The sequence below is a fragment of the Mustela putorius genome, unplaced genomic scaffold (assembly GCF_011764305.1).
Source record: "Mustela putorius furo isolate JIRA1106 unplaced genomic scaffold, ASM1176430v1.1 tig00000596_pilon_pilon_pilon, whole genome shotgun sequence".
Lineage (NCBI taxonomy): Eukaryota > Metazoa > Chordata > Mammalia > Carnivora > Mustelidae > Mustela > Mustela putorius.
Window position 1 is genome coordinate 8,190,381 of NW_025421428.1, and position 13,387 is coordinate 8,203,767.

General features: G+C 49.9%; 1 protein-coding gene across 7 annotated transcripts in view; it reads left to right on the forward strand.

Annotated features, from left to right (window-relative positions):
• Positions 1-13,387, forward strand: part of MVB12B (multivesicular body subunit 12B) — a 195,140-nt gene that overhangs the window by 67,976 nt on the left and 113,777 nt on the right. For all 7 annotated transcript variants that reach the window (XM_045082413.1, XM_045082412.1, XM_045082411.1 and 4 more), the window contains exons 5-6: positions 3,343-3,472; positions 7,064-7,186. In XM_045082413.1, the coding sequence (XP_044938348.1) occupies positions 3,343-3,472; positions 7,064-7,186 (253 nt within the window). The remainder of the gene's footprint in view (positions 1-3,342; positions 3,473-7,063; positions 7,187-13,387) is intronic.

Sequence of the window (13,387 nt, forward strand, 5' to 3'; positions counted from 1 at the left end):
TGGGGCCCCAGTGGTCCTGGGTGGGAAAGCTCTTCCCCATGATCGTTGTTCCCTGTGGACATTCTGAGATCAGGTCCTGGCATCACCCATAAGTATCTTATCACACGAGGGTGGGTTTAGGGCCGCCCGTTCATTTTGGGTTGTATGGTCATTTCCTGGAGCCCGTCCCCAGTGGGGAGGGTAAGCGAGGCTGACCGGATAAACCCATGGTCAGCTCTGTGCAGCCTCAGTGCCTTAAGGCCCTCATTTTATAAAGTCAGCCAAGAAGATGAGACTCTTATAATGAATATAAAATAGTTTGTTGCTATCCACACAGTATTTAAAAACTGGAAGACTGTTTGTTTTAGTAAAGTGCTGTATCCTTTCTGTGTGTTCATTAGCATGACTGAACACATTTCTATTGACTCTGTATAATATGTTTACTTAAAATTAGGCCTGTTTAAGCATGTGTAATTAGTGGCTCCTTCTACCCCGAGTTGCTGTAGACGGAGGAAAAGAGCAAAGAGCAGCATGGCAAAAGCAAGTAAGAGACCTGTTTCCATTTCTGTGAGGGAAGGTCTCACCTTCTTCACACTTTCCCAAGTCTGATCTTACCAGCTCATATTTTTGAAGGTGCACTGTTGGTACGGATGTTTTCCCCCAGGATACCGTCCCTGGCTCATAGGGTACAATGTCTGGGGTCTGGATTCAGGACATTATTAGTCATAGCTCATAGATCTGATCTAGCCCTCAGTTTCCTTGCCTGGGAAAAGAACCCACCAAGTTTCTGAGATTCTACCTGGCTCTTTAAAAAACACCCTCCCCTCAGTCAGCGATAAGACACCACCACTGACCGTAATCTCCCTTTGGTCAAGCCAAGACCAGTGGCGTGACTGTCCTTCCCTCCCCGCTCGGTGTCTGATTTGAGTGTGCTTACTTCCTGCCCCGGAAGTGAAAGGTCTTGAAAGTCAGTGCCAAACGCTGACATAAATTGTGCACTGGAGGCTTACTGGTAATTCTGATGATAAGAGCATTCATGGCTATGCTCTACTGAGCACTTACTATGTGCCAGGCGCTGGGCTAGGAGAAGCATATGATGTGTTATCACATTTCATCCACCTGATGTCCCTTTGGGGTAGGGTTTTAGTAAGTCCCTTTTACAGATAATGAAACCTATCAGAGAAATTAAGTCATTTGCCTAAGATGATAGAATTGATGGCGGAGTTGGGACTTTAACCCAGGTATACCTGACTCATGCATCCAGTGGATTGGAATTGATTGGAACTCATATTTAAAAACCACAAATGAACAACAACAACAAAAAATACCTGGTTGGTCAGCATTGGAGTTCGCTAAATCACCAGCTCATTTCTTTGAGACTTACTAAGTAAGAGCAAAGAATCATGTATCTAGCTTTCCTTTCTGGTACCGAAGCTTTTTCAGGGAGACCAAGTAGTTGAAAAAAAAAAGTTACTGTTTACGTAGAAGAATTCCAGCTAATAAATTCCAGAAGGAATCACAGAATTAGAAAATCGTGTGTTGGAGAGGATGTGGAGAAAGGGGAACCCTCTTACACTGTTGGTTCGAATGCAAGTTGGTGCAGCCCCTTTGGAAAACAGTGTGGAGATTCCTTAAGAAATTAAAAATAGAGCTTCCTTATGACCCTGCAATTACACTACTTGGTATTTACCCCAAAAATACAGATGTAGTGAAAAGAAGGGCCATATGAACCCCAGTGTTCATAGGAGCAATGGCCATAGTCGCCAAACCGTGGAAAGAACCAAGATGCCCTTCAATGGATGAATGGATAAGGAAGATGTGGTCCATAAACACCATGGAGTATTATGCCTCCATCAGAAAGGATGAATACCCAACTTTTGTAGCAACATGGACAGAACTGGAAGAGATTAGGCTGAGTGAAATAAGTCAAGCAGAGAGAGTCAATTATCATATGGTTTCGCTTATTTGTGGAGCATAAGGAATAACACGGAGGACATGGGGAGATGGAGAGGAGAAGGGAGTTGAGGGAAATTGGAAGGGGAGGTGAACCATGAGAGACTATGGACTCTGAAAAACAATCTGAGGGTTTTGAAGAGGTGGGGGGTGGGAGGTTGGGTGAGCCTGGTGGTGGGTATTAAGGAGGGCACGGATTGCATGGAGCACTGGGTGTGGTGCATAAACAATGAATTCTGAAACACTAAAAACAAATTTAAAAAAATAAATTAAAAAAATTTTTTAAATCACCATTTTGAAAATTTTAATGAGAGTATGGATCTAGGCAATGGTCATCAGGGGATGAAAACACTGCCCAAAGAGTGGTCGTGGGGGGCTTCACAGCCCACGTTACCAGGCCGACCCCACCGGAACCCCCGCAGGGTGGCAGAGCTAGACGCCGTGCCTCATGACAGGACGCCACTGGACATCTGTGCACCGCCTGTGAAGCCTTCCTACCTAAAAGAAATAATCTAACCTGCATCTCATCAAGTCTTTTGCTCCAACTGCCAGTTCACAGGAAATACAGGCTAATCACCCAATTTCAGCAACATTCCGGTGACCTGAAGGAAAGGGGAGGGAGAGAGTTTGTTACAGAGGAAGAAGGACCTAACAGGCCTACCAACCAGATCCGGGGCATAGACGTCATTTCGATCTTGATCGAGGCCAAGCCATAGTTAAATGGTATTTTGGAGACAATGGAGGAAACTTGAATGTAGACTGTCTGCGGGGTCATGCTAAGGAGTCATTGTTCATTCAGTTGGGTGTGATCGCAGCCTGCTGGTCGTGTTCGGACAGACTGTCGGCCGTGGGTGCTTCCTGAGACATTGGTGGGTGACATTACCTGGTGTGGGGATTCATTGAAATCCTCCAGCAAGACTTGCCAGCAAGCAGCTTGTCTGCTGTCCATAATGTTGAAACTAGATGCCGGGAACAAAGTGGGTTCTCCCCACTTTGGGGAATGTGTGAAAATCTCTGTAATAAAAAGTAAAAAAGAAAAGTCCACGTGGCATAAAGTGTTAATACTCAGGGTGTCTGTGTGTCTGTCCCTGATGGCATGAGTGGTGAACAGACCGTGGGTATGGGCTTCGGAAGCCAGCCTCGTGGGTTTTTTCTGGCTCTGCATGCCCCTGGGAGCCCTTCCCGGCAGGGAGGACTGGGGTCAGGTCCCGAATGCAGGAGCGGGGCGACTGGCGCCCACTCTGCAGTCACAGCCTGGGCACCCTGTGGAGGGCAGGAGAGGCTCAGCCCAGCGACTTGGGTGGCTAGTTGCTCCTGCCGCCAGGAAGGGGACGTGACGGGAGACATTCAGGATAGAGATGCTGGCATCTCTGGACGACTCACACCTTTTCTTGTTGTCCTTTTCTTCAGAGGAATTGGCTTTTAGAAAAAAGAGGCTGTGCATTAAATTTATCCCACGGGATTCAACTGAAGCCGCAATCTGTGACATTCGGATCATGGGCCGGACCAAGCAGGCCCCTCCTCAGTACACATTTATCGGGTAAGTCTTAGTCACACAGATGTCATCTCTTCTCTCCGACGAGAGAGAGCTCAGGTCACTCCCTGGGGTGAGACTGTGTGACCCACAGGGCTCTGGGCCACCTGCGTCTCCGGCCTGAGCTCTCATCGCTGCCCTTCCCGCTAATGCTGCTGCCAGGCCAGACCCCGAGCTCTTGACCTCTCTGTGCCTTTGCGCGTGAAGCTCGCTCCTTTCCTTCCCTCGTCCTTCTGTGTGCTCGTCCTTCAGGCTCCTCGGGTGTCCTCTCCTCTTTGCCCGCTCGGCCTGCAGTCTTGCATTGCTTCTTCATCCCCGCTAGGGTTTGAGGAACACCTGTTTGTACCCCTGGGCCAAAGACCCCGGATATGATGGTCAAGGAGCCAGCAGAGACCAGCTCTCTTGGAATTGGTATTCTAAGAGGGGAGACAAGCAGCAAACAAGAAATAAATGAGTGAGACCATTTCAGTTCGTGGCAAAAATAAGACACAGCAGTGAATGGAGGCTGCTTCAGCGAGGTGCCGGGGAGGTGGGGGGTGGTGACATGGGGCAGAGGTGCAAATGCCGAGAAGAAGCCAGCCGTGCCGAGATCTGAAGGCAGAGCCTTTTTGACTCAGGAGAAGAAAAAATGTAAAGATGGGAATGGGTGTGGCTTGTTCAGGAGCAGAAAGCAGAGCGGTGTGGCTGATGTGGGAGAGCAAGGCTGAGTCGGGCGTTGGGGTGAGCGGTTAGCAGGGCCTCATACAACACAGAGGCAGTTTGGATTTTATCCCAGGCACACTGGAGAGTCGCTGGAGGGTCTGAGTCAGGAAGAAACATGAGTCTCATATGACTACGTGATAATTTCTTGTGCACTTTCCAGTCTGATGTTCATCTTCCCTGAGAAGCAGAGGGCAACTGAGGGCTAGGCCCACTGTGTCTTGTTTACCCGGTAGCCCCAGTACTAGGCACGGGCCCAGCTCTGTAGCTGTTTTGTAAATAAGAAGTCCAGGGAATCTCAGGATTTCACTTTGGACTCTTGTAAGTGACCAGAAACCCAACTCAGGCTGGCTAAAGCAAAAGGAAGGATTCGTTGGCTGGCCTAATAGCGTTCAGGGGCAGGATGGCTTCAGGTGTGGCTTGAGCTAGGTGCTCAGAGGACATCACTAAGATCTAGTTTCCCCCTGTTTACCTCCTTGCTCTGATTCCATAGGGTGGATCCCATTCTTCTACATGTTCTCCCTTGATGAGTGGACTAGTGGTGGTGTGGGAGTTCTGCCTACTTTTCCTTCAGGTTCAGTTTCTGAGGCAAAGAGCAAGTCTATGTTCTTGATAATTCAAACGGGTTCTAGAATTTAGTCTAACTGATATTGATTGATCTCACTGAAGTCCTGTGCATTGTCTGAGAAACCAGAACTGAGCTAGAAATGGGATTGGCTCCATTGGAACCCAGAGGCTAGGACTGAGGGGTTGACTGCCCCCCAAAATATGGAAGGAAGAAGGCAGAGTCAGAAAGAGGGGTGAGTGGATGCTGGATGCCCAGAAGATTAGAGATAATCATTACATTCAGTCAACTGGATGTTGAGTCTCTCAACTGGAACTGAAACTCAGATCTCTCAAACTAATCAGTCCCCTAGATGGCTTTCAGCATCCCTCTCTCCCTGGCCAGCTCTGCAGGTACACCCCAACCCCTTGTCCCCATGGGTGTGCTCCCCTCCTTGGCTTTCGCAGTGGCCTCTGGATCTGGGTTGTGCTCTGTTTTGCTTCTTGCTCACTTGAACCCAGATTTTCACTCTACAAACTGGGCCTTTCTCCGTGGGCCTTTTGCCGTGGGTGATGGCCTGAAGGTGTGGTGTTTGTGTGGAGGTCCTGGGAGCAAGTGTCACGGGAACAGACGGTTTTCATCCTGGGGCACGATAGTTCCTGGAGACCGTTCAGCTGTGGAATCTAAGTGCTCCGTCTCCGGATTCTGTGATCCCTCCCTCCACACTCCAAAGTCCTGTTTTGCAACATGGTTTAAACTAATTATATAAAGAGCATTACAGGAGGAGGAAACAGTTAAGAGAATGACTGTACTTCAGGTACCTAGAAGCAGCCATTTACATATAAATAGTAGAAACCAACAATTTAATAATGAATTTTTAAAGTCTAATTTCGTCACTATGTGTATTTTTAATTACTAGCTATAGTCCTTTAAAAGACTCAATTTTTAATCAGTTTAAACAATTCTAAAGAATAGATTGTTACCATATGTCTTGATAATCAAAACTAGAACCTTCTTTCTCTTATATCATTTTGAAAAGATAGCTAAATAAAACATTTTTTGTATCCTCTCGGGGCAAAAAATTCCTTTTCAGAAGAAGACAATTCCAGTATTATTTTTAAGGAAGGAAAAAGGACAATGTCCAGAACTCTGAGTCACTTTTTTTTGAAAATGAGCATATACATTACTCTGTAAGAGTTCAGGGTTGTCGGCTGGGGGAGACAAACCTCTGGCTGAGGATAGCCCCTCTGAGGCTGGGACCACGGGGCCATCGCTGAGGTGTGATGGAATCAGCCATCTGATGAGCCGTAATCGTGGTTTAGAATAGTTCCTGAGAAGTTACCAGACGTCTCCACTGAATAAATCTGCCCTCATCGTTTGATGAAATGCAGTTCTATGGGGACAGCTGAGAAGTTTTAAGTTGGATGTGGCTAAAATAATCCCGTTCTAGTTCCTAAGACCAAACCTGTCTCATAAACACTCCTAACCAGGTGGAGTGGCACATCAGGGAACAGGAGACCCGATGTGGCATCTGTTGAGTCCTTTTGTGGCTGCTCTTGTTTGTAGTGGTTCGTGGGGCACATGCCTCAGGCTTTGTGGTTTGAAGAGGTCTCACCAGCTGCCCCTGCGAATGAGGCCAAATGCAGGTGACATCCAGGTCGTAGGAGTTTATCCAGAAGTTGGGACGTGTCCTTGAGCAGGGTGGCGCTAATTCCCATCACAGGGAAAAAACCTGGCACAGGGGGGCACCTGGGTGGCTCAGTCCTTAAGGATCTGTCTTCAGCTCAGGTCATGATCCTGGGCTCCTGACATGGAGCCCACATCAGGCTCCCTGCTCAGAGGGGAGTCTGCTTGTCCCTTTCCTACGTCCCTTACTCCTGCTCATGCATTCTCTCTTTCTCTTTCAAATAAATAAAATCTTAAAAAAAAAAAAAAAAAGGCAGATGCATCCATTTGCCCATTGTTGCCCCCATCTGTCTCACCATAACCACAGAAAAGACTTGAAGTGGATTATTACAGAATTACGCATCATGTAGTGGCAAACTCAAAAGAATTTTGAAGACTGAGAACAAAGGAAAGTGTCAACCGTGTAGTAGGAAGTTGCTGGCTCCAAGGGCAGGTAAAGAAGATGGCAAGTCAGAGAGCCTGCCTTGTTGGGACAGTCGACTTCACATTAGGCTCTGAACTCTAACACCCAGACCACAAAGAGCGGTGATAGAATGGATCTTTGTGGGCAAGAGTGGTCTCCCGGGCATTCGAGGCTGTGATTCTTCTAACTGAGCTGGTTTGCTCTGTTGCTCAGGTAAATGCTTTGTGCTGGACCACGCCGTGACAGTTTCTCTCTTCTCCCAAAGGGAACTGAACAGCATGGGGATCTGGTACCGAATGGGCAAAGTACCGAGGAACCATGACTCATCTCAACCCACAACGCCTTCCCAGTCATCAGCTGCTTCCACCCCGGCCCCCAACCTCCCCAGGTGAGGCCTCATCGGTGGTATCTGGTGCTGTTAGGCGTGTTACAGTGATGTGGTCTTGGGTCTCACTGAGTAATGTTTTGAACACTTCCCCTTAGCATCTACTAAAAACTGCGGAAGCAATATACTGCTAGAGAAGATTTTTTTTAAATTTTAAAGATTTTTTTAAAGTTCCAGTTAGAATGCTATCTTGTACCCGTATTCTATCTTGTCCATATTCTGCTCCTAAGATGGCAGAATCTGTGACGTTCCGTTGGCTTTGCTCTTCTAAAGAGCTCATAGCTACACGCAGACATGTGACTTGTAGCCGCGTGGTTGGGAACACTGGCCATAAGAAGGGACAATTTCTTCTCTGCCTTGGCCAACAACTCCTCTGAGGGCTGGTAAGTCATTTTGTTCATGTGCATATCATTTCTTTTCTCACTGAGCTACGAACTAAGAAATGGGTAGTTTGGGTATGGGAGAAGAGCAAGGAGGCTTTCAGGAGGTGCTGGTTTCAAGAATTCCACAGAGAAACTTAGGTGAGCAAACTGGTCACCTGATTTCAGTTGTAATAGAGGTAGTCGTGGTCTCTGTGAAAAGCAGGTGGTTAAAAAGCATCCTATCAAATGAAAAAAACACTTACCTCTCAGCACTGACTTCTCGTGGTGAGCACTGCATAACGTCGAGAATTGTCGATTTCCTGTGTTGTGCACCTGAAACTAATAGAACATGTGTGTCCACTATAGTTCAATAATGATAATAACAAAAACCCGGGCCTTACTATAGTGAATTATTTGAGGGCCAGAAACAGCAATGAGGGATTACGTTTGAGAAAGGCATTACAAAAATCAGTAAAACAAGAATTGGCGAGGCCGTGCTGTTTGGGGCGGGATGTAGCATAACCGAGAATGCGTCTAAAAGCTCCCACGTGGGTGAACGGAGATGAACAGTGTCTGTCAGAAGCAGACTGCAGGACTCCTCCAGAGCCCCACAAATCCCACCACACACCAGGAGGTACTGAGGAGCGGGCGGTGTGGCCACCGGGTCTCTGCGCGCTGTTCCCCTAGCTGAGCATCCGCCCCCCTCAGAAGAGCACCACTGCCATGAGCCAGGAGCTCAGGGGACGCCATCCTTTGGGACCTCCCCCGCCCATAAAGACAGTCTGGTCTTTCTCTTGATAGTTCCGCAAACCCACTGATACTTGAGCTTAACTCCTCAGAATTGCCTGGAACTTGACAAGTAGTTTTTAGTCTCGCTTTGGCATGAAGAGGCAGCAAGAGCTGGTGAGCTGCTCAGAGTCTCAGGGTGACCGTGGCGTGTCTCCAGTTTAGGGGTACAGGACTAACATAGCTCAGGTCAGCATTTTCATGGTCCTTTCTCAATACCCAGCACATCGGCACAGCTGCGGTCACTGTCGCCTGTGCAGGGGGTCAGCTCAGGCCCATGGCCCATGCCCAGGGTCGGCTCAGGCCCATAGCCCCGGAGTGGTTACAGCTGCTGCCTATTGACATCACATGGTCTGGAAGGGCCTAAGCTTGGGCCCCACCTCCGGGCAGGCTGGAACTTTCTATGGAATCAAGAGCACCGCTTCTCCCAGTTAAAGTAGGAAGCACAACCTCTCCAGAAGTTTGCCAGGCCGAAAGAGAGCACAGTCACTAGCAGCTGAAGCGAGAGGGCCCGAGAACACAGGCCACGGGAAGCCGAGCGAAACTGAAGGTAGTACGTCCGAACAAAAGGTTTATAAGGTTTATATATTTTATGCAAAACCCTTGCTGTACAGTTCGTGGTTTACAAGGGCTACAAGGAAGTTGGATCAGTTTTGTTTTACTTGCCAAATGAAACAGATGTCAAAATAGCCCATATAAAGTGTATTCCCGGGGCACCTAGGTGACTCAGTTGCTTAAATGTCTGCCTTTGTCTCAGGTCATGATCTCAGGGTCCTGAGATAGAGCCCCGAGTTGGGCTTCCTGCTCAGCGGGGAGTCTGCTTCCCCCTCTCCTCCCTGCTGGTGCTCTCTGTCGCTATCTCTGTCTCTCTCTCTAATAAGAAATCTTTAAAAACAAATAAAATGTATTCCCGTGTCACTGGGTTAAGTCCACCGGTTTGCGGAGGGATAATTAAATGTTATGTTAATGCTTCCGGCTAAACTCCACCTTCTGTCCCCAGCTTTCCTCTCTCGCCAGTCAATCCTTTCCAGGTGGCATGCACGTCTCTGTGAGCCTCCTAATGTATGGAGGGAAGGGAGTGTTGTCTTTGCTTTTTGTATTTTCCTATCCAGTACCTTTGACTTAAAAAAAAAAAAAAAAAAAAAAAGAAATGCTGATGCTTCACTCAAAATTTCCACTGCAGATTTATGAAACGATGAGCATCTTATTTCCTTGAGGCTTTGGGTCTGTCCTCTCCTCAGCAGAGGAATCAGATAGCTTTCCCTCCGGTGGTGGTGAGCTGTGGGTGACGCTTGTTTTCCTGTGTGGCGGTCTGCAGTGGGCCCATCGGCTGAAGGCTTCCAAATCCAGCTCCCGTGACCTCCTCTTCCCCACCCCTAAGCTTCAGACTTTAAACTGGTATTCTCTTCTTCCCTTGCTTTTTCATGTTGCAGTGTCTTTGCTCATGTGGACAGCCATACGATGGTGTGTCTCAAATCCCGTGCCTTAGATGGCGGCTCAAAAGCCTCCTCTCCCAGGAAGCCTTCCCTGAACACCCTGGGGTTGGATCTGGGCTGGGGTTTCCTCTTCCAATGCTGCTTCTCAGCCATCATGCCTTCACCGTGGGTTGTGGACACGTTGTGAACTCCCTGAGGGCAGGAACCCTGTCCAGTGCCTGTTACCTCCTAGCGCTCCGCCCAGATCCAGACACATGTTCAGTTTTGCAGCAAATGCTTCTCCAACAGCCTGGGACCCTGTGCTGCAGGTCCACCCCCTACCCCGACTACTGAATCTCTGAGCACTCCTTGGGTCCTTTTCTGACTAGAGCATAAGCATAAGAAATACTTCAAGTGTGGTCTTTTGTGTGGCCACGGATCCAGTGGCACAGCGGGGCTAGAGAGAGCGTGTGCGGTGATGCAGCGCCCTCTACTGACCAGATTTGGAGGTGGCCAGGAAGACTAACGTGCTGGTTCCCAGCAAGGGACAGCAGGCCCTTTGCCCAGCAAATCCCTGGGTGGGGGGACTACAAGGCACCAAAGGAGGGGACAGTAGCAGACCTTGTTGCCTGCTTGAGCTCAGGCTTTTGTCTCAAAAGCTAAAAACCTGTGCTCTACCTCTATTGCTTATGTTGTTACTCATCTTTCAAAGAATTCTGGGCCGTTTTTTGGAGAGCTGTTATCCCCAGCTTATGTCAGGCAAAAAGAATGGTTGGTTTAGTGGACTTTTCCAGAGTTAATGAGTCATCACCTGAGGACCCCCAGTCCTCTCCAGAGGCAGATGCTGGCCCCGGGAACAAGTGCCTCCTGCCTGTTTCCTTCCTGTTGTTGCAGAGAATGCTAATTCGGAAGCCAGATCTGGGCATGTCCTTTCAGAATGGTTGGGCCGCTGGAGAGGTGAGGGAGAGCCCCTTGGCTGTATCCAGTGAATCAGATGCAGTGTTCGGTCAGGTCCACGGCAAAAGACAGGATGACGTGTCTCAGCAGAGCTCTTCTTCCTTGGCCAGTGACGCTTCGTCTCACATGCGTACGTCTCTGCACACATTTCCTGACCATTTCCAAGCAAGACGGGCTTGCCACCTCCCCCAGGAGTGGGGAGCCCCTGTTTTCTCTCTGGGTCTCCGTGCTGCTCCACCCTCTGCCTGTCTGCTCCGCACATCCTGCGCAGCATAGACTGGCCTTGGGGCTGAGGCATGGTCCCCTCTCCCCATCTGTTTGAGCTCAGCTTTGCAAGACAGCCTGGTACACACAAGCAGACAACTGGTGTGCGGATGCGGGCTTTTCTGATGCTCTTCCATGCCACTGCCTTGGGACAGAGGGCAGGTAACGGAAGCACCTTCCCGCTTCAACCAGAGCGGGTCCCGCTCTTCCCTCTCGCACCAGGTCTCACATACGGTTCTGCTGCTGCTGGTTCTGAGGTTTAGAAGAGCTCCGGGAGGCAAGTGAACTCACAACTGGAGTTCACCGGTTGCCACAGAGTGTGGATACTTGAATGGTTCCATGTCGTTCCGGGAGGGGGCCTCTGGTGGACCGCTGCCCCCTGGCTTGCTGAGCAGTGGAAGCAGTGGCTTGATAAAGACATCAGAGGCACGCTTATCAAATTTGCAGATGACACAGAGTCATTAGGGAGAGCTGATGTGCCGAATGACAGAATCAATACTCAGCATTCTCCTTTACAGCTAGAACACCCCGCTGGAAGCAGAGGATGAAAGGTGATGGAAGAAAGCCTCATCCCCCACCCCCACCCCCACCCCCAGGTTTAAAAAAAAAATCAGTTGCACAAGAATGAAACCGAGGACCCTGGCTTAGCAGTGATTTGTGCTCAGTGACCAGGTAGGCCCCAACTGGGATTGTGTGGAATGCAGCCTGGTGTGCCCAGTGGGGCACATCGCGAGAGGTAGTGTCCTACTCCTATCAGGTTCATCGGGAGGGGCGCGTCCACTGCTACACACCACCCCGTAAAAGTTAACCAAACTGAGCACTGACTTTGGGGACGAGGAATCGCTGCAGGGCTGCCGGCCCCAGGTGTTCCAATGGTCAAGAGGTACCCGAGAGAAGGGTTTCCAGGTGGGAGTGGGTCGTTGGCAGCCCCAAGAAGACAAAAAATTAGATCAAGTGGACTGAAGTTTTAAGGTGGTAGATTTAGGCTTAACGTGTTCCCCCAAAATGGAGAAAGAACTCTCCAAAGGCAAAAATCCCGTGGCGTTGAAGATGTCCCGCTCAGAGGTGGTGCCCCCCAGCCCCTGCCGCAGGCAGCATCCAAACAGCGTTTGGCTTTTTCAGAGCTGCTGGCGTTCTTCATAAGCCTTATTTAAGAAGTGTATCTTGTCCCCAACCTCAAAACGGCAGGCTCCCTCGGCATCTGGGTGGCTTAGTCAGTTAAGCATCCAATGCTTGATCTCAACTCAGGTTTGGATCTCAGGGTTGTGAGTTCAAGCCCCGCAGTGGACTCCACATTGGGTGTGAAGCCTACTTTAAAAAAAAGACTCCACAGACGTCTGCTGACACCTTACCGAGGGTGCCTCCAGGCAGCTGCGGTGGGAGGGGGTGCAGCACGGGGAGCTCGTCACCGGGGCCTGCACGTGTGGCTTTCCGTGCTTCCTCGTCATCTGACTTGTGGCCGTGGTCCCCTTCCGTTCACCAGTGCTGCGGTGTGGGTGTGTCTCTGAGCTGTGGAGGGCAGTGGGGCCCCCTCCCTGGGATGGAGGGCACAGGGGGCCCCCAGCGGTGCTGCCATGGATGTGTATTGTGCCCCTTTCTAGGTCCACCCGAACTAGGTAGTCTAGACTCCAGAGTGCTGGCATCTCTAGCTTATGTGGACTCCGGGCTCAGGCCGGCCAAGGAGAGGTGGGACGTATGGTTCTAGGAGCTCCGCTGTGTCATTCCCCTTGGCCTGAGTCTTGCACATTGTGCTTCTGGAGGAGGAGCTGCCCCCTCAGGCTGCAGGCACATGTGATCCTGCCCTGACATTGCCCACCACCACCACCCCCGTCCCGGGAGAAAGTGTCATCCCCACCCCCACCCAGAGCCCCAGAGCACACGGTCCTTTGCCAGCAGTTGAGACCTGCCCCCTGCCCTCCGCCTGCAAGGTTCAGCCTCTGGGGAGCCTCTCCCAAGTGCCAGGCGGGGCTGAGCTTCCCTTCGAGGCTCCTCGTGCTGCCCCGAGTTGTTGCAGGAATCTCCTGGTGATTTGTCAGCTCCTAGCGAGTTGTCAGTCACAGGTTCCAAAGTCTGTTTCTTAGTGACAGACATAATTGTACTTAACTTTTTGCGTGGATGTTATCAATCTGTGACAGATACTCTGGGAAATGGGGCATTTTGATTGCAGAAGATCTGTCACAGGCGTTTAGTCTTTCTCCCAGGGACACCAGGATTCAGTCACAACTTTTGCATGTCGATGTCAGGTTTAGAGAACATAGATCCTTGCTGACCTCAAAAATCGCTCCGTCACTCCGATCCCAGGGCTGTCATCTGAAAGGTTAATGGCTCTTCCTCAAGGAGAGAGACAATCACACCGGGAGGATCTGGAATTCAGGCCGTGCCCGCCCAGGCGTGCCCCCCATCACAACCGGCGTCAGAGG